Below are 22,128 nucleotides of genomic sequence, written 5' to 3'. Positions count from 1 at the left end.
TTCTGTTTTTAAGCAACTTTTTAGTTTTTACTTTTGATGCGGAAGGGACTTTTCTTTATGGGCATTTTCAGAACTTTTGGAGCAACGAGCAGGGGTGGTTAAAACTTAAAAGCAATTAAGGAAACTTGACCAAGGCAACAAGTTGCTGAGTCGAGTAGATTGATGACTCGCCCTAATTCACATCACACGTGAGTGGGTTTACTCTAAAAAAAAAGGGTAAAATACAAAAACCTCTACTGAACTTTCGGACAATTATAAAAACCTTTTTTATAGTTTTATTTTAGCAAAATCCTCTCCGTTATCTTTAAAAAATTTGACAAAAACCTCTCTTCCGTCAATGATCTTCATAGAAAACGTTAAACGGATGATCAAATCTTTTCAAATACCTATTTTATCCTTTTACAAATTAAATCCCTAGATCTAAATTAATCTTGATCAGTGGTGAAGTTCCTGTGCTACAGCTCGGCCTTCCTGAAACTCTCTCTCTCTCCACTGAGGAACCCAATGGTGATAGCTCGAAGAAAGACAAAGAATAGAAATCAAGAAACAAAAAGGGAAAAAGCGAATATTAGATGGTTTACTGTTCATTATCTTCAACGAATGAAGAAGACTTGAACCGAGGACATCGCCCCGCCCCGCCGTATCAGACCTGAATAGAGAACGCCGCCAAAGATGACATAGTCTCCGTCCCCTTCCACTTTGTTCTCTTTCTTCCTCCCCCCTCGTCTTCTATTTTCTTTTTATTCGAATCCTCCCCTGTCGTCTACAACTATTATCGATCGAACACCTCTGAGTAGGGGGTTCAATTTCAGTGTCTGCTTTCTTTCCTTTCCCTATCTCTTCTGCTTCCCCATTTCCGCAAAGAAGACAATTGTATCATACATGTAAAACCTCCATCAACCCAGAACTCGGTTGTCAACCCCATCATTGAGTTTTGGTATAGCGAAATGGCATGTTGCAAAATCATTAAACCGCAACTGCAATGGTTTAATTAAATTGAATGGGATACATGAACGGGGGAATTGGTAGTCAATCTCAGTAGGATCAATAAGTTGGAGCGGAGGAATGGTTGTAGTGGTGGAAACTAAAGAAGAAGAGAGAGATGGAAGAAAGTCGCTACTCGCTTCAGGCAGGATGTTGAAGACATGAATAAACCACCTAATTGCTGTTAAATCTAGGGGGTAATTTGAAATAGGCCTTAAATCTATTACAAGTTTTTAAAATAAAAGTGGCAAGATTAGATTTTAGAAATGGAATGATAGAATGAGAGCTTAAAAATGGAATGGCTCTCAGGGACTGAACTCCTTGCGTTTTCAAAGAATGAACACAGAGAATAAGATTCAAAATGGAAATATGAGAACGCTCGCTGGTCAATGATATTCTCCTATGAAGAACAATCACCGGAAAACGAAAGGAATATTTTGAGAAGTGTAATATTCCGAGCAATAGTTCCGTTGCAACAGTTGGGTTTGTGTTCTTCCGTTCCTGTTCTTAATTGAACCTAAGAAATTATGGAAATAGACCATTCCGAATCCAATTCAGGCAGATTTTCATTCACAAACGGCTATTCCCTTAAGTAGGGGAATACTATTCCACTAGAAATAAGGATAGGATTCTGATTCCACTCAACCAAATAGTTGGAATCAGATTGTTAGTCTGTTTAACGTCAAGTTATTGATATGATGGGTTTTAGACATTTTCGATAAGTTATGATGAGTTTAAGAGAAATACCGAAAAATATGGTTTTCAAAACTGGACCAGACCGGACGGTCGGACCAGAAAAAGTGGTAACCGGTCAGTCCCCCGGGTCTGGTTATACTAAAAACCGGAAATTTGTAAAAAAACATTGAAAAAGTCAAAAAACCGCTGATCCGGGCGGTTGTACCGCTAAACCGTTTGACCCTGGCAGCGGTCCGTGGGTTATCCTTTTTTATTTTCATTAAGAAATTATGGAAATAGACCATTCCAAATCCAATTCAGGCAGATTTTCATTCACAGGGGAGGGTGAGAGAACGGCTATTCCCTTAAGTAGGGGAATACTATTCCACTAGAAATAAGGATAGGATTCTGATTCCACTCAACCAAATAGTTGGAATCAGATTGTTAGTCTGTTTAACGTCAAGTTATTGACATGATGGGTTTTAGACATTTTCGATAAGTTATGATGAGTTTAAGAGAAATACCGAAAAACATGGTTTTCAAAACTGGACCAGACCGGACTGTCGGACCAGAAAAAGTGGTAACTGGTCAGTCCCCCGGGTCTGGTTATACTAAAAACCGGAAATTTGTAAATAAACATTGAAAAAGTCAAAAAACCGCTGATCCGGGCGGTTGTACCGCTAAACCGTTTGACCCTGACAGCGGTCCGTGGGTTATCCTTTTTTATTTTCATAGTTTTAATTAAAAAAACAAAAAATAAAATGACTTGAATCCCCAAATCAAAATCGAATGCTTAAGGCCCTTTAGGGTTAGAACGAAAATGGGGTTCTAACCCTCCCCTCCTCTCAACCCTCACAACCAACCAACCACTTGCAATGGCTAGTACCTCCGGCGTCGGATGGCGACACACAGCGACCAACAGCGATTAACGACTACCGATGATGACGGTGAGTTTGTAGCACATCCAGAGTTCCAGGCTCCAACAGTAAGAGTTGCGGCAGGCGAGCTTGCAGCGACGAACGACTTGCAGCGGTAGACGACAAGTTTGTAGCGGACAAACATCTCTCACAAGTCACAACCCAAACTTGCTAGTTTGCAGCTAGTTTGTCTTTTTTTTTCTTTTGGAAAAACACCAAGCCAAGCTGGGTGAGTTCCGGTTTAAGTGCCTTGCTAAGAAAAAAGATGATGAAGAATTAGTTAGTGAGTTCGTCTTCTTTCTCTTTTCTTCTTTAGCTTGCTCTGGTTTGTCTCTTTAGGCTACTTGTCTTGCTGCGCAACTTTGCTCTCAATAACTCAAATTCCTCCTCAAAGGGGTCTTTCATTTCACGAATGAAGAATCTTCAGCCAAACATCTCTCACAACCAAAAATCATGTTTTTTTGCACCGATTTTTACATATAGATATAAGGGTTTATTTATAGATATTAAGGGTTTATTTCAAGCTATTTTGTTTAGAATTTTTTTCATATTTTATGTTTATATTTTCTATGTATTTTATACTGTATTATTTTTTATTTAGATAGTTTTATTTTCTGTATTTTTTCTGATTTCTATTTAATTTTATGTTATTTTTATTATTTATAAATATATTTTTTATTTTTATTTTATTTATGATGTCATGTGTCGAACCGTTCAACCCAAACGGTTGAATCGATTAACTGGAAACCGGTCCCTTGACCGATTCTGTTTCCGATTTGTTTTTAAAAACCATGCCAAAAAGTAATTGTGAGTTTTAGACAATTACCCTAACGTTTAATATCAACAGCGCTATGCGCCTTCCAAAAAAAAGATTAATTGATCTATGCAGTAAGTTTGCATGCTTTGTGTAGTCTTTTACTTTTAAATTAAAGAAGAAAAAGCTCCTTCCAACAGTGGAAAGCAAAGCCACATCACCCATAACTGTGTATTTTTGCTATAAATTTTCAATAACTATTGGAAATTAAACTATTGTTATTTATTAGAGATAAGATTATTAATTTATTTGAAATTATGAGTGTTCATGAGTTGGTTTGGAGCGGTCGTAGGCTATTTGGTCGACCAAATTGACCTGGTCAAGTTAGGGAATTGGTTAGTTGAAACTGACTAACCTTTTGTGAAAACCAACCCACTCAAGTTGTATTGGTTTGGGTCGATTTTTTGGTTTGGCCAGTCTGTTCAAAAGATTTAAACTTAAAAATTTAATTTAATTTTAAAAATTACAATGTGATTATTAAATAATAAATTTAAAAATTAGATTTATGACATAAAATATTTTACACTAAGAAATATGAGAAAATTCCCACTTTTTTATATTTAAAATATAAAATATTAATATATATATCCATTGTTAAGTCGTTCGATTTTGGTCGGTCTACAAATGGCTAAAGTGAAATTGATCCAACTTGGTCGAATTGGGAAATTTTTTAACCAAAATCAACATAAAATACTAGACAATCAACCAACTCGGGTCGAGCTAATTGGGTTGGTTGGTTTCATCAGTTTGATAAATAAACCTAACTGAAATTAATTATTGTTATTTTTGTATTATAAAAATTTTATTAAAAGTAGAATATAAAATATGAATAATTATTAATTATTTAAAATTTTCAAAATATAAAACAATTGTATACTCTATGTGTTTCTATTATGGTCATTTATTAGAACACACTTTTAGGGATGGCAATTTTCCCCATCCCCGACGGGGACTTGACTTCCCCGACCCAATAGGGCTGGGGATGAGGATTGTTTTGGTGGGGCGAGGGCCGGGACGAGGATTAATAGGAATCCCCAATCGAGGTCGGGGTCGGGGATGGGGATTGAGGTCCCTGCCCCACCCCGACCTCGATTTATTTATATATATATATTAAATGTTATTTGTATTAAATATACTATTATATTATTTATATTATATATCTATAAAATATATTTAAAACTATTTATAATTCGAAGTTTTTATTTATTTAAAAAATACTATTATCTGAAAACATTTTGGTGATTCGGGTCCCCATGGGGAACCCATCCCCGTCAGGGATTGGGGATGGGGGTTAATTTTAGAATCAAGGTCGAGGCCTTAGGCCAATGATTTCATTAAGGAGTGTTTGTTTTGCCCTTAGGCCCATGATTTTTTATTCCAAAAATACCCCTAAGACTTTTTTGTATAAAAAACAAAATTTAACAAATGTAGTCAATAGAGTGGTTACCCATGTCTTATTAAGGGCAAAGATGGTATTTTTATTTTCTTTTTGATTAAATTTATTTAAATGAGCATTAGGGTCAACACTGTCATTTTCCACTATCATCTAATGGAAGATTGATTAAATCCGTTGCAAATTATAAGTGGTGTTTTAGTAAAATGCTAACTATAGAGTAGATTTTAGAAAATCCATGAAACTATAAGGGGTATTTTAATGTATGACCCTTTTATTATTTAACTTTCTCTTAGGCTATGTTTGGTTTGAAGGAAAATATAGGAAAAGGAAGGGAAAGGTAGGGAAACCTAGGGGTGGATTCGAGCCGAGCCGAGTCGAATAGTACCAGGCTCGAGCTCGGCTCGAGACTATTCTACAAGTTTCGAGCTCGAGCTCGAGCTCGGTTCGTACTAGAACCTTGAGTTTGAGCTCAACTCGAGTCAAAAGTTCATAAGCTCGAGCTCAGCTCAGCTCATTTTATATTTCATAAAAATATTTTATAAAAAAAATTATATATAATTTTTTTTACTTTATATTTAAAAATTTAAGAATTATAATATTTATATATACTATTTTCTATAATTTTATTATATATATATATATATATATATAATTCGATCCGGCTCGCGAGCCTCATGAGCCGAGCTCTAGTAGGATCGAGCTCGGCTCGTTTAATAATCGAGCCATTGAATTGAGCTCGAGCTCGACTGAAACCGAGTCGAACCAATCTCAAACAGCTCATGAAAAGCTCGGCTCGTTGCCACCCCTACAAAAACCTTTACAAACTTTGTATTGATTTCCCTATCTTACCTTCCTTTCCCTACCTATTCCTTCAAACCAAGCATAGCATTAATAAATCCTGTGCATCGCGGTTCCTCGCTAGTTTATAATAAAGGGAGGAGCTTCTTAGTCAAAGTAAAGTCGTTTAATTGGTTGTAATAAGATTGTGTTAAGTTAATCGTCTATTATCCAAGCAAAGCTACGTAAATGTAATGGAACATGATACATGAATGAAAACTTATAAGCCAAGCACCTCTCCTACAAATCTTAAACGTGAAGTACGTCGCTTGCAATCTTAACTAATAAAATTAAGAAACCTATATCCTACCATCTTCCATGGAATGGCCTATAAAATATTCTAGCTATTGCACGTCAGTTGTTGCATGCATTAATAAGCATCTGCTCTCGATCGCAGGTCCCTCCCTCATCGATATCCTACCATTTTCTCATAGTGTTTGGCCGGCACTCTCTATGGTTTTTGCTAGTCTATGGGAGGTTTGTCATACGTATCAAAGGGAGATCGCCATGATGTGAGACACACGTTATGCTGACGATGTGAGGCACCTGGTGTATTGAAGATGTGAGGTAACCACTGTGTCTTCAAATACACCCGTGTACAATAGGTAATGGGGTGGCTCGATTAGTTTAGACATGTGGCTGGTGAGGTGTAAGGGCGTGTTTAAGCTAGTCGTTAATTAGGGTTATTCCGTAAGGGATGTTGGTATAAGAGTGCCAAGGTTAGGCATCCAAGGAGGCCAACCACCCATTCTCAAATAGTATTAAGCTTTTGAAAGTCCGTCAATAGGAAACATCATTTTTTTTTAAAATCATACTAATAATATTTACGATATATATGCCACTCAACATAAACCCACCAAAACGTAGATTAAACTAAGCTTGTGTCGGACTGTAACAGTATGACATGCTTGGTCTCTCAGCGATCGGTAGGCTGCAGCCTTAAGATTCCACATAAAAATGCTGCATATGTTCCGGCACGGCCATGATGAAGCTGCAAAGGTCATACGAGAAGCTCTGTCCAGGGCTCTGGTTCCCTATTATCCTCTTGCAGGATGGTTCAAGGATTCAGAAGGCCCAAATTGAATACACCGGAGAGGGAGTGTGGTTTGTCGACAATTACACGATGCGAATTATCTCGACAATTATCTCTTGATCCCACATGATGATCTCCTTCCAGATCATCCTCCAGAAATCGATGGCTTGGACCCACTTATCCTGATGCTGATATACCCTTAAAAAGCACAGCAAAATACTTAAACAAGCGATTCATCAGATGGTGATATTTTACCACCCACACAACAGTTCTTACTATAATTCAATTCAATGATAAAAAAAAAGAGGGGAATGGGAATTATATTTCTCGTAAACACTGATTTTGAATTTCTAGGTGACCCATTTCAAATGCAACGGTTCGTGATCGGTCTCTCAACCTTGCACAGCGTTGTGATGGCCTTGGAACTCTACAATTCCTGATCACAGTTGGTAAATTGGCCAGAGAGGCCTGCAACATCCAAGCGTCTGGTGTAGGGAAGTTATTCCAACCCCACCGCGACTAGAATCTCCGACCAAAGTCCTAAAACAACCTCTCCCACCACCACCGCCAGTGCTCCAACTAAAGTATGCTGCGGTTGACATTCCACTAGATCGAATCAAACAGCTCAAGCGTGAATTCTTTAAGTTTACGAGATTAGGATTCGTACATAAGCCCCTTTTATTGCCCAAGTTATCGTGTGGTGAGCAATTTGACACTCTTTGCCACGTGGCAAAAACATGCTCCTTTCAAAGGCTTCTTATTCATTATTAAAAGTAGATTGCTATAAATTGCCATTTGAGGGGTAGTTTATTACATTAAAAATCTGGACTCTAATTCAACGGCTATAACTCGAACAAGCCCAATACGTATAAGCGCCCAACCTGAACAAGTGCATAGGTTGGGCATGCCTCATGGATTTGTGGGCTCTCGACTGGGCCTATGCCTATACACTTAAAATTTTGGGTTTGACATTAACGCTCCGTTCGTTTTCACTTATTAGCATAAGTGCGTTTATCCCAGTAAGTGTTTTCCACGTACACCTTACTTAGAACATTATTGATACAAATTAATTGGGTAAAGAGAGAGGCAGCTGAAGGGAGAGGGAGCATTATTGATTCACGGTAAGACTCTGTTTGGTGCATTTTTTGTGTGGGTTGTCTGTTTTTTAGAAATCCGACAGTTTACATTTTGGTCTTTTTTCATTTGGCTGGGAAAAGATCTAGCCATTGAAAGTTATAGTCTCAAAAAAACATGAAAAACTTGTTTCAGGTTATTTTAGGAAAGTTCCAAATAAAGTTCTTTACCTTTTTTTCAACTTGTCATTGTGCAGAAAGACGCATCTTAATCCAATGGCCTTTAAACTGCTAAAATATTAATCAAAAAGCTCATATCATCTTTTAACTATTAAAACTTCTATAAAATCTTTCAAAAAACATTTTCCAAACAGCCCCTAAATTATTTATCTATCTTCGTGTAAGCTAACTTATACTCCCTGATATCTTTACTTACCGTAGGACCCAATATAAGAGCAAATGAACAGGGAGAATCGGGGTCTATTTACCACTTGTCCTTTTTACCCCACGCTAAATACCGGCAGGGCTGAAGTCAGATCTTGAGCACATTATCCACCGTTTCAGTTCCCACTTCTCAGCTTGAGCTGCAAGGCACATCAAATGGTGATTTAAATAGTATATTGCTTACTGAAATATAAAATTTATTTATTTTAATCTGAAAGATGGAGAATAATGAAGCCCATATTTTTATTTCATTTATAACCATAGCTCTTGATTATTTTTTATTTTTATTTTTATTTTTTTATATAAAAACTTTCTAGTTCTAAAAAATTCATACCCACAGAAATCAGCGATTCAGTATAAAAATAGTGTTCCGTGTGGAGTATGAAGTAACCATATATCACAATTGATTAAGAACAAAACAAGGTTATGCTTTGAATTGAAGACAATGTAAGGACGCATATGGATCTGATCGGATTTGAATTAAGGTATTTTCGAATCTGATTTAATACTGTTTATGGTAGATCTAATCGTATTCGAAGATTTAATCGGATCTTATAGGATTTAATTTGAATTCAAATCCTATTAGTAAGTCGGATCTTTGGATCTGATCTGATTTGACTTGTTTTCATTAAAAATTAATAAACTATTAAAAGAAAAATAAAAAATACTAATTTAAATAAACTAAAAACAAAAAATATATTTTTTAATTATTTTCATCATATATACATGTTTTTAATAAAAAAGATAAATAATATAATAAATTTATAAAAATATAATATAAAATATATTTATAAATAAATAAATAACACACATATATATATATATATATTACATTTATATTTATATTTATGAATATATAAAGAGCAGTTGATTTATAAAAATATATGAATATATTTCATAAAGAGCAGTCGATTTATATATCATTGTTAGATGAATCAAATCTGCAAAGCATAGTTGCAAAAATCACCCATCTTTCGGGATGTTGACTCTTCAACGGTACACGCATGGTACTCAATTGTATTGTGTTAATATCACAGAAACCTATCAACATTCTTGAAAATATTCAATTAGAGAAAATCTTGAGAAGGTAAGGCATCTAAATTATTTTGTGATTTATTTCTACTTTGAAAGTCCTATCCATTTGGTTAAGAGTACTAAAAGTGGTTGCTAGATGAATTTTATGATCGAGCTTAATCCTTGTGAACTTATACAGTGAAACCAATTAGGTAATGTTTAACTTGCAGAGAGTTAATAATTTCTACTGGTTGGTCTTCTTCAACATAAGCCCAACTCACTTGATGCAACACTTTCTTGCATTTCTTCCTGGCTCACCTCCCACCACATGTTGGACTTTCACTCCTTTAATTTACATCTCTGCCATTCTTAATATCACCTCTACTTACCTTGGGAAATGGGGTACAAGGCATGGCTGGGTTTAAGCTCAACACAAGCCCAACCTTAAGAATTGGGCCTATAGCCCAACCTTAAGAATTGGGCCTATAGCCCAATTTTAAGCCAAGTCCAAATTCAAGTCCTATCTCTCCAATTTAGATTTAACCTGCACTGAAATTTGATGCACTCCGGTTAGGTTTGTATTAAGACTGGGCTTAGGTTGGTCAATCAACTCACATTAAAATTAGGTATGTAAATGGATCAAATCATATTTGAATTAGGGTATACTTCGAAGATCTAATTGGATCTCACTGACATGGATTCGAATTTGAATCTACTAATAATGTCGGATACCCAAATATAACCTGATCCGATTTAATTTCTAACAAATTAAAAGTATATATATATATATATGTTTATAAAAAATTACAAAAAGTACAGTATAAACATATTTATAAATAAATAACTTATATCTCTGTGAATGTGCATATGCATACGAGTCTATATATGCATTTATGTGTATATATATAATCGGGTTCCGATAAAGTTGGACCAAGTTTGAACTAGCTATAAGCTAAGGGCTTGGGCCAGGTTCGGGCTACTGGATGCATGATTTGTTGTTATTTTTTATTATGAAAAACAAAATGCTCGGACTTGTACATTAATGAAAACTTTGTTTTCCTTGCTACAGAGTGATAAAAGCAGCCTTGTATAGTTTCCTTTTCCTTTTGGTAAAGATTATACAGTGGACCTCCTGATCATAACACTGGTACTGGTAGACAGTTTGGTGAAGTTAAAAATCAACCTGCAGATTCTATGATTTTACTCTGTTTATTTAGGCTGTAGGTGAGTGCATGTAGGCGTGTTCAAATAAAAGGGTAGTGAGACCCATTGAATGCTGGGTTACATACAAGAAACTAGTTTTGATTTGTGAATATTAATTTCCTTACGGTTATAAATTCATTTCTACCCTCTCAGTCTTGGAAAGTGATACATCAGCATCAGCTAACAGAATATAACTAATTACTTATCCAAATAGTTGCTTCTTCTCCCTCCACTAACCTAATTAATTATATTTTAATCCAAGGAATATTATGCAGAACAAGTTTGCCTCAAAATTACGATAAATCTTTGTCACTTTTGTGATTTTTTATTTGATACAGTGGGACCTCATGACAAACTAGTTTTCTACTTGTCTTTGGTACTATTGTTTTTTTCTATCTGGAATCAAATGTTTTGGGTTTGAAGTCTAACCGTTGTAGCTGAAGTGATCGAACTCTGTAATGCAATTTCATTTGTACTAATATAATTGTCCATTGTACGGGAGTACAAACAAGAAAAAGTGTAAATTCTACTTCACTTTTGCTTAGGATTGTATTTTATTTTTCTTGTAAGGTTGTGTTTGATTGCAATGCAAATAAATTTGCACTGATACAAAATTATGACAGTGCAAATGATTTGAGTGTAAATTTTTGTCTTATTTTTGTTTCAAAATTTAGCTCATCTTGTTTGATTGTAGTACAAATGAAATAAATAAAGAAGTGAAGCAAAATAAAATAAAATCTAAAACAAAATTAAATGAGAAATTGCATTTTTAACATTTACACTTCCATAATTTTAAACTAATGCAAATAAAATTGCACTGCAACTAAATACAGCCTAAGTTTTATATATCGTACTTCACTTATAATAATGCAAAAAAAAAACAAAACAAAACAAAGTAAAATTTCGAACAAAAATGAACCCTATCAGAATTTGGATTCAATTCATTTGCACTCCCATGTTTTTCCATTAGTGCAAATGAAATTCTGATTTATGATTTCCAGGTGACCCGTTTCACATGCAACGGGTTCGTGATGGGGCTCTCAACCATGCACAGCGTTGCTAATGGCCTTGGAACAGTTCAATTCCTGAACACAGTTGCTTGATGGGCCTTCCAATTCTGATTTGACAGCTATATTAGATTTTGAAGGAAAATAAAGGGTCCGTTTGATTCATAGGTAGAATGGGAATCGTAATGGTCTATTTGCATATTCTGTTTGGTTCAGACAAGAAGTGAAATGAAAATTAAAACCAGCAGGAATGGGATTTTATTCCCAAAGGAGAGGCAGTGAATGGCCATTCCCTCAAATAGGAGAATGTCATTCCAAAAGGAATAGAAATGAGATTTTGATTTAACCCAACCAAACAGTTGGAATCAGAATAGCCCATTCCAATTCCGATTCCAAACCTTTGTTCCTGCAAACCAAATGGACCCTAAATTAAAAATTTGTTTATTTTAATATGAAAGGGCCCATATTTTTATCTCAATTAGAAATAGCTTAAGTACATTTTGTTTTTATAATAAAAATTCTTTTAGCTCTTTCTTTGAGAACAAAACTAAGCCATATTTGTAAAGGATTCACACCCATAGTCCATAGATATCGGCATAATAATTGTGTTCCGTGTGGACTGTGAACTAGTCGTAATAAAATAAATTTATATGAGAATGATCCAGCTATAAAAATAAGACAAGGTTCTCCTTGGAAAATTGAATAAGGCCAGCATCTAATAGGAAGAGTGGATGGGATCATCCACTTTGGCTTTTTGTCTGGATTATAGTGTAAGTTGCCATAGAGAAAAAGACAAACAATAACACAATAATCAGTGATCAAACAAAGCAAGCTAATCAATGCATATTTTGTCCCACTTCAGCAATAACATATATCAATTCAGAGTCTGGATAATGATCGACGACCAATCAAACAAGAGAAGCGGTCAGCAATATATTTGACGGGACCAATTAAGTCGTCTCACAATATCTCTATTTATCTGTTCAGTCATCCACCCATCTTCTATCTACAAACTCCTCCAGCTGCTGTTTGAACGGGGCCATGTGGAGTGGGGGATCATTGGCATATAAAATCTGAATTGGTCTCGTACGCATCATCAAACAGTTGGTTTTCCATTCTACTAGTTATCAGAGAGCTTTCCAGACGAAAATAGACAAATAGCTGCTGATGGCTTTGATCTCTCAATTAAATTAAGGCCTGGAATGATGTTTTATTGTGCAAACATAAATTCATATTTTGTTTCCCATTTACCAATCCAAACAGGGATGCGACTTTTTTTGACCCCTCAGTCAACTTGGTTTCTTCTGGTATATACTAATCCCAATTCACCCAATTGATAAGGGTAGATCTTACCAAAAAACAAAAATATTGTAAAGGTAGATGCTCGTAAACCCATTATAACCTGTACCAGTTTCTAGCTAGTAGTCCTATTTCAGTATTTCCCTCACACATGAGCATGCGGACATACCGTGCTGGAACGAAATTTCTTTTCTTTTGTTTTTTCTTCTTCTTCTTTGGTCCTATTGTCGTAAACAATCTCTCGGCCACAACTCACAAGGATTAAAATAGAAACTTCAAAAACCGAACTTCTATTTTTCTTTTCTTTATTCCAGGGCAAGACATTGATGTTTGATAGGATGGTCTATGGCAAATTGGCAATACACAAGAGACGAAGCTTCTATTGGACCCACAGAGATAGTGCTCTAACGGCCCACAATTGCCCCTTCGTGGGGTAGAGATTAATATTGTTGGCGTTTGGACTTTAGACTACATAATTGGATTTTCTAAAAAGGCTTTAATCGTCAGTGTATTCGATCCATTGTTGACTTAGACGGTCAAAACAATGATTTGACGAACTAATTAAATTCCGGTTCGGATCGATCCATAATTCGTTATATTAGAGAATAGGGTCATTTATTAGAACGTCCATAGTTTCACGGATTTATTTAAACATATCTTTTGGTTTTCATTTTACTAAAACACCCTCTATAATTTATAACCTATTTATTTTATTAATTTAGTAATAAGTGTATGTTTTGACATATGAAAATAGTAATATGATCACTTTTTTTTTACTGAGTGGAAGGTGTTAAAGGGGATGGGCCCATGATTATTTATTCCAAATAGAGTGGTTGTTTGTGTCTTATTAAAGGTAAAAATGATATTTTTTATTCTCTTTTCATTAAATTTATCTAAATGGACATTAAAGTTAAAATTATCAATTTCCACATGGAAGATCCATTAAGAAAATCACTCCACTTTTACGTACTCTAATAGTTCAAGATACTTGGGCAATTCTTCGGACCTAGGGGAGGATTCCACTGTCGAACTCTTTGTCTGCAGAGAACAAGACAATCAAGGGTCTTCCAGGTTCAGTATCGGAAGCAGATTCAGAAAGATTGACAAGGATGATGAATTGCCGCTGCAAGTACTACAAGGTAACGAAGATAATGGTAGTGATGGTGAAGATGACCTGCGGAAGCTATTGTATAAATAGAGTTGTCGTTTTTTGGAATTCTGCCGGAAATGCCACCTGTCATTTTTTTAGGTTGTGCACGTGAGAAAAACCCGACGATTTATCACCGAGTCCACGGCCCTTTTTTGATATTTTTCCAAAAAAGCTATTTCATTTTAGTTATTATATAAAAGTATTATTTTTTATTGATATTAGGGGTAAAAAGTTGCCCTTATCTACTACAAACCCATATAAAAACCTCTTCTAAGGTTTCTTACAATTTGTTAAAGTAAAACTAGAGGGGAGATTTTTATGATTGTTAGAAATCTAAGAGGAGGTTTTTATATTTTACCCTAAGGGGGATTATATTTCTAGATTTTGAGATGAGGGAAAAGTTAGTCAATGGGATTTTGACCAAAGTAATTTTATTTTCTTGAATATCACGTATTCGGGCAAGTGATATCCATCTCCTAAGTGGATAAATAACCACTTAGAGAAAAATTGCTAACACTTGAATGAGACAAAAATACCTTTTTTAATAATTGATTTTTAATGATTAAAATTGTCATTACCTTATTTACATGGGTAAATAAGGCAAATAGGGCCTAAAAATTAAATTAATTGTTTCATGGCATAAAACTATTATTATAAATAATTAACCTTGAACTTTCTTTTTTAATCCCTACCCATGGGACATTAGAGTTGCACATTGAGAATATTTCTAATATATGACATTAATGTAGTGTGGAACAGTTTGTAAGTAGTAGATGCGGAGTGGTTAGTGCTAAAGTTCCCATTACAGTCTCTAATCACCACTCCCCTCCTCTACTCCACCTCTTGATGTGTTGCTTCTAAAAGCGCCATCCGTATTCAACCTTCCACCTGGGTGCTTAGTGGAAGCCTAAAGTTGTCTACTTCCAGGCAGGCAATTTGAATTCCAACTTCGTCTAATTAAGTTTCAATCGTCAGCAATCAATGAAAGTTAGGCTGTGTTTAGTTGTAATTCAAATAAGTTTATATTGATGCAAGATTATGACAGTGTAAATGATTTGAATGTAAATTTATTTTAACTTATTTTTGTTTTAAATTTTAATTTATTTTGTTTAATTGCAGTATAAATGAAATAAATAATTGTTTTTCCAATATTAATTTGCATTTATTTTCTATTTGTACTCTCATGCATTTTTACCAGTGTAAATAAAATTGTATTGCAATCAAATACAGTTTATCCTGTGACCGAACGAGCAAAAGAGGGAAATTGTCTTCATGGTTATCCAAAGATCCGTAGTTATGCGTCTGGTTCAAAAGACGACATAAATAATAAATGCAATTAGGAGATGAAGCTCCATTTATTTAATATTTCTTATTGCTTGAGGATGACACAACATCTTGTCTTTCCACTGTTAATTTCTCCACGACCCTGGGTTTTTTTTTAACTAATATCAAAGATTTCTGGAAAGGGCATAGAACAGTTGGGGGTCGATCAAAAAGATATGGATTAAAGTAGTAATAATATAAATGATTGGTGATATGACTTTAAATAGAAGGGATTGGCGAAACAGGAATCATATAGGGGAGAATGATGGTTTAGCTTAGGTTTTTAGGTTTAAAGTACTAGGTGTCAAATCGGAATTGATATCAATTCATGAGTGGGTGTTGGTATATTTAACATTTTGAATATTTATAAGTCTATAATGGAATTCAGAAATCTGCAATGGATCTGTTAATACTTTTCTCCGTAGGTTTCATACAATTGGAATAAGTCATTGATGATGACGATGGTAACAATGATGTCATAAAAAATTTAGCTTTTTTAGGCTGGCTGTCTTTAATTTTGTGAAAATTTGTAGGCTTGATCTGATTGTAATGCAAATCTGAGCTAATTTACTTTTACACCCATTTGTTTGTAAATTATATAATTTACATTCTTTGGTAAAAAATTTGCACCACCTTCCTCTGCAAAAACTTTGGCTGTTGAGTGGGTTGATGTGCTATGCGAAAGAATCTCAATGGCCAAAGCTTCTCCCTTTTTCCTACTTTAATTCTTTCTCATATAAAATGGGGACCATACTATCTTACTTCCTATCTCTCATTTGTTAAGATACTTCCTACCTTACTCTAAACAAATAACCATCCTCCTATCTCTATCACTTACTTCATACCAGAAGAGACCCATGCTATGCAAGGGCTGGACCCATGTTTGGTTGCGTATTTTCATTTAATTTTTTAATAAAAAGAAAACTGAATTGTTTTTTTTTTTTTGGAAATCTGAATCAATTGCGGATGAATTTAAATGGCCCTATGTTTGATTTTTTATTTTATAATTAAAAAACCACAAATTTATAAGGGAGATGATAAACAATGTGAAATAACCAACATGAACAACTGCCTTTTAAGTATATAGCATAGATTTACTTCTCACAAGCAAATAGAACAGCCAAACCTGAAGCAAAACTAAATCAGAACATACACTCCCTATTTACACTTCCATACATTTACACCAAACTGAACTTAAGAACTTTCCGTTAACTTTCTGCTTTTTGTGGATCTCTTATTCTCTGTCAAACCAAACACAGCCAAAAGAAAACACCATCTATTCACAAAAGAAGTAATAAAGAAAGAAGAAATAACCTGTGGATCTGATCTTTAAGTAATTCTTGGATCTCTTATTATTATTATTATTATTATTATTTTGCAATTAATTCTCGGAGCTCTTGGGTTCTTATGTATACTTCCATTGGGGTCAATGAATAGTTAGTTCACTTAGTTGTACATTGGTACACAGCGGAATGAGGCTCCCATAAGCAACTTAACTAATTAATTGGTCCCTCCTGTGGTGGGACAATTGGGTCATGTCATTGCTCCCAACTTGTATAAGAAAAATTGAAAGAAGTTGCACAGAAGCCAATAAATTATATGTTTGAAATTTCAACTTGGCTACAAAATAATACCCCAAGAATACCCTTGCAACCGAGCATATAAAATATACACAGAACTTGTACCTTAATCATATAGAAACTTCTCTCATTGACCAGTTAACAGTTTCCACGAAATCCAACCATTTCTTCCGCTATATTAATAAGAGTTGTTTGCTTCATTTCATTACAGAGCTAGAAAGGTTCCACCAGAGGTTGTAATTAGTTAGCGGCCTTGTCTCAGCAAATGTATCCTTCAGCTCCACACAACCAAGGGGCATATACGCCGGAGGCACATGGAGGTCCAGTTCCAGCTTCAGGCGTTCCACATACTCCTCCTACACAAGCATATGCCGCCGGATATATCGCAAGGAACACGCCTTTTAAAGCTCCGGCGGTCGGAATGCCCTGGTCAACCGGTCTTTGCCACTGCTGCGACGATCCGGCAAATTGTAAGAACACCAAGCCTCTAAGTCATGTCAAGATTTTCAGTGCTGATCTGATCTCTCTAGTACTATTATCTAATTAATCCATTCATTCTTCTACTGTTTGTAATTGAAGGTGTGATCACTTGCTTTTGCCCTTGCATTACGTTTGGACAGATTGCAGAGATTGTGAATAGGGGCCAAACATGTAAGTCTCTGTTACAGAATATCAATCTACCCACATATATGCTCTGCTCATAATGAACACTGAATTGATTGAGGCTAGGTTTGAAGTTTGATGGGTGGACTTTGTGTGCAGCTTGTGCCAGTAGAGGCGCTATTTATGGGTTACTGGGTTTCACGGGCTTCGCTTGCTTCTATTCCTGCTTCTACCGCTCCAAATTGAGGGGACAATACGATCTGGAAGAGGCCCCTTGTGTGGATTGCTTAGTTCACTTCTGCTGCGAGACTTGTGCACTGTGTCAAGAATACAGAGAGCTTAAGATGCGTGGATATGACATGGGAATTGGTAAGTGCTGACTGCTGACACCACCCCCTTGTTCAGTTGTTCATACCTTAAGTCTCGTTTGGTTTGATGGAAAATAAGAGAAATACAAAATTGAGGGGAAATTCTCAAAGGAATTTCACAAAGTCAGTCAAAAAACTTTCCTCAACTTTCTGTTTTTCTCCTATTTTCTATCAACCAATCACAGCCCAATAGGACCTAACAACTAGACCTGGCAAAAAGTTGACTCAATCCGCAAACCTGACCCAACCCAACCCGATAAAATAGGATTAGGGTCTCATATTTAGCAATTCGAGTGTGAAAAATGATCCGACCTAACCCAAAAATTGGGTTGGGTTGGGTCATGGGTCAACCCGCTGACCTGATTGTCAAGTCTAATTGAGATTATTTATGCATTGTTAGAAGTTTTTACTCTTTAATTTTTTCTATTTAGTCTTTACTTTTTATTGTTTACTCTTTAAATTGCTAAATGTTCAAAATTTTATTTTATATTTGAAATTTTAAGGTTAATTCTTTTAATTTTGACATTTTTCATGTAATTTTTCTTTATTTTTTTAATTTTTTATTATTTTTTGGGATGACCCAAATTCACCCATGGGTCAACCCTAACCCGAACATTTAGGGTTAGGGTCTAGCATTTGACAACCCAACCTGAAATTCAACCCGACCCGAAATCAACCCAAAATACCTTGACCCAACCTGAACCCGACCCACTCACCCCGATTGTCAGATCTACCAACAACCCATTAAATATCAACTGAAGGGTGGCTTAGTTGGTGTGTTTAGCTGATTCATTCCGGTAGAGAGAGGCATTAAAATCCCTACCCTCTACCACCCTTTTTTTTTGGAGAGGGGGGGGAGGGGTTATCCGAGTCCGGTGTATTACCAAATAGGAAAGAAAACATTAAACAAGATTAAACCAAATTTCAGCCGGAAAAACTTTGGCTGTTGGGGTTGGGGGCCAACAGCCTTTCCTGTTGAGAGAGTTTTTGGGTTGGACACTTTTTCACGAGAGTGGGCAAATTAAAAATTGCCCATTGATTTATTTTGAATAAAAATAAAAACATGCCAGTGAATTGATGAACTGCCCTGCTTCAACCCCAAAACTCTCTCAATAAGAAAGGCTATTGGCCCCCAACAACTAACCCGTTTCAGCCAAGTTGGCCCAGGCAAAAATTCATGAATTTGGGCTGGGCTTAGGTTGATGATCCAGGTCATTAGGTTCTATGAAATCTTATTGACCGATCCACTAGAAGAGAAGGGTAAATAAATTAGAAATGTATGTTGCTTTACAAACGGGACGGGCTATCCTCAATTTGGAATTTCGAATAAGCTCATCCTTGCTTCCATGTGCCCCCATTGACTGACCCCTTCTCACCCTTTTAAGAAAGGTTTTCTGGTCATTTTCCTTTTCTTCTGTATTGTTTTCATGTGCTCTTTGTGTCTTTTTTTTTTTATTCTTCGTTTAGACTTGGGAAGGCTGGAACCAGGCTATTGAATCTATTTACCGTTGATTCCAAGGTTCTTAATTGTGAATAATTTTATCATTTTGTTGGGCAGGATTCAAAGGCTTCCAGAAAAAAAACAAAAAAAAAAAACGAAGGATTCAAATCTTTGGAAGTCCGATTTTTTTTGCTAAAATTTTTTAGGCACTATTCCAAAAAAAAAAAAGTTATTACATTTACATTCATGTATTATATATTATTTAATTGTATTTATTGTGATGCATTATATTATAAATCAAACTCCTAATTTCGTCTCACTTTTTTCTTTTACAATTACTTTACAAAATCCATAAATAAATTCTATGCATATTTTTATTTATTTATTTCCGCAAGTATTTTTACTGAAATGAGGAAAAAAAACTGCAAATTTAACTGAAATTAAATTTATTCGTCATGTGCCATTTAAAAATATTATAATAGCAATAAGTGTAGAAATTGAAGACAATGCTTTTTCTTCATAGTAGTAATAGAACGCAGTACTATTGGTATTGGATATGCTTCTGCTTTGAGCTTTGGGCTGTGGGCTGTAGGAAACAAAAATGAGCCGAAAAGTGTTTGAGCATTTGGTAAGTGTTGCTTTAAAACACATAATAATCTAAAGCTAAAACACTTTTGAGCACCCACAAAGCATAAAATTGGGGCTTTATACTTTTGGGCTTTAAAAGCATAAACCCTTAAGTTTATCCAAATGCAACCTATAATATTAAATGGCAAAAAATAATCATGAAAATTAATTAATTATGATTGAAAGCATTCACTAATGTTTGTTAACTTACGTTTGAATTTGAAGGTTGGGAGGCAAATATGGGTAGACAAAACCGAGGAATGACAGTACCTCCAAGTGTGGGAGAAGGCATGACAAGATGAAGACATCTCTGCGCAACTTGTATCTTTTAGTTGTACATGTTTTACAAATGATTTACATGTCTATATGTCGCACCCAAACATCCAAGTTCAAGTGCTATTATTAATGAAGGTTGAGACAGTGTGATTCTAGATATAATTTTGGATCCTTTTTGTTTGTTGTTTGAGAGCCACAAGGGCAGATGACTTTCAGTCATTAACTCTTAAGTCTTAAAGAGCTGACACAATTGTAATGTTGCCAAAAACATGCTTTCATCTATGAACATTCAACTATATATAAAGAGGCCGGATACCGACTTCACAGCATGTCCTGACCACACATAGAAAAGGTATTTATACTTATTATTCATGGAAAGTGGCAGTGAGGTCCTTGTGAGGAACAAATCCCAATTCATAGTACAAAGAGCAATTTCCTTCAGTGTGGACAATGAAGTGAGGTTGTCACATGCGAGAAAAATAGCAAAAGTGGATCACTTTTTATGCAACCATCTCCATGTTAATTTCTCTTTAGAAAACTTGTGTAGTCAGGGTCAGGGGTAAAAAAACTTGTTCGCGGAATGGGGAATTTAATATTTGGGTGGGTCCTGATCCTTGGGCCTCTATTTCACATAATCAAAGAGCCCATGCATTTGACTAAGCTAAGCCCACCGAATTCCCTTGATATGCTGAAACTCTGCTTCGTAACTCGATCCCACGCCAAAACCATGTGCTGATAGCCTGATACGCAGACTGTTCTCTTGGAAGTATAGGAATAATAATAATAATATTAATACTTTCCCTTGAAAAAGAATTCTAAAAAACCTCTTCTATACAAAACCTCTCATCTATTTTCAAAAAATTCAATAAATACTTTTACTAAGACGAAAAACATTAAAGAGATGATTATTTTTTTTCAAAATACTTATTTTACTCTTTTACAAATTAATATATCTATTTTTATTAAAATAACTCTATCTCAAGAATACTGTTCATCTTCTTCCTTACAATGCACAAAGGGTAGAATAGCGATGCACTCCCCCCTTCAGAAGATTGCATAGATAAACCTCTCGATCAAGGCACTCTGCTTATTCCGATTCCAGAAGCTCATTCTGGTAATCCGGTGCTTTGATTGTTTACTTTGATTCAGTCATGAGTTGTGGGTGAGGCTGAATGGCTGATCACCAATTTAACTTAAAGGTGTTGATTGATGAAGAAGTGGGGCCACCAATTCTTATGGCTCTTGGTTAGTCTTGGCTGATGGTGGATTTGTCAGGAGACTTAAACCAGGACGGTGCTTTACCCTTTAAACAGACGTGAGACGTCCTTGGATTGGTTGTTAACTGTTAAAAGGATTTAATTCATGCGGTTATCCAAACCCAATCCTTTTGTTTTCTTTATTTGTTTTTCTTCAAATCAAACCCACTGGGTGACAGTGGGCTGCGAAAGTGGGGTCGGTAGGTTTTTAGGTAGGTTTTGTCGTTTCTTTTTTCCTTAAATTTAAAATTTATTGAAAAATTAGAGTCAGAGTCTTGGTTTTTCAATCAGGGGTTTCTTTCTTTCTTTCTTTCTTTCATGTTTCCCTTTAGAGCTCATCCTAGAGAGACCCCGGTAAGTTATTTATCCAGGTAAATGCAATTACCTAGGTAAATTTTTCCTAGAAAATACTTACTCGAGTAAATGCATTTATCTATGTTCTTTTATTTTTAAGGTAAATAATGTAATGGTCATTTTAGTCATAAAAATCTATTATTAAAATAGGCATTTTTGTCGGTGTTAGCAACTTTCCTTTTAGGTGGGATAGTTATTTACCCACCCGAGTAAGTGATACCCAAGAAAATAAATTTTCCTTAATCCCCACAATAATCTAAAAAATGAACATGGGATTCTTGGTCAATGGGAACCAAAATCCCATTGACCAATTTTCCCCCCTCAAATTCAAAAAAAGAACGCCCCCTAAGATTAAAGAATATAGAAGGAAAATTGCTTTTCTTCCTCTTGCAATTTTCTCCTAGAAACCAAAATGGACGATATTTCAATGAAGGAGCCGATTTGGGTTCACCAA

The 22,128-nt window shown here is 35.3% G+C and overlaps 1 protein-coding gene across 1 annotated transcript; it reads left to right on the top strand.

The window, feature by feature from the left end:
* Positions 1-16,879: 16,879 nt before the first annotated feature.
* LOC104606041 (protein PLANT CADMIUM RESISTANCE 2-like) lies at positions 16,880-20,223 on the top strand. The gene is made up of 4 exons (XM_010271069.3): positions 16,880-17,219; positions 17,329-17,400; positions 17,512-17,721; positions 20,014-20,223. Exons 1-4 carry the CDS (start codon positions 17,015-17,017, stop codon positions 20,088-20,090), a joined length of 564 nt encoding a protein of 187 aa, XP_010269371.1. The 5' UTR covers positions 16,880-17,014; the 3' UTR covers positions 20,091-20,223.
* Positions 20,224-22,128: the final 1,905 nt, after the last annotated feature.

This window comes from Nelumbo nucifera, chromosome 5 (assembly GCF_055504915.1).
Source record: "Nelumbo nucifera cultivar China Antique chromosome 5, China Antique-T2T, whole genome shotgun sequence".
NCBI lineage: Eukaryota > Viridiplantae > Streptophyta > Magnoliopsida > Proteales > Nelumbonaceae > Nelumbo > Nelumbo nucifera.
This window is presented reverse-complemented; position numbering and strand designations above follow the sequence as displayed.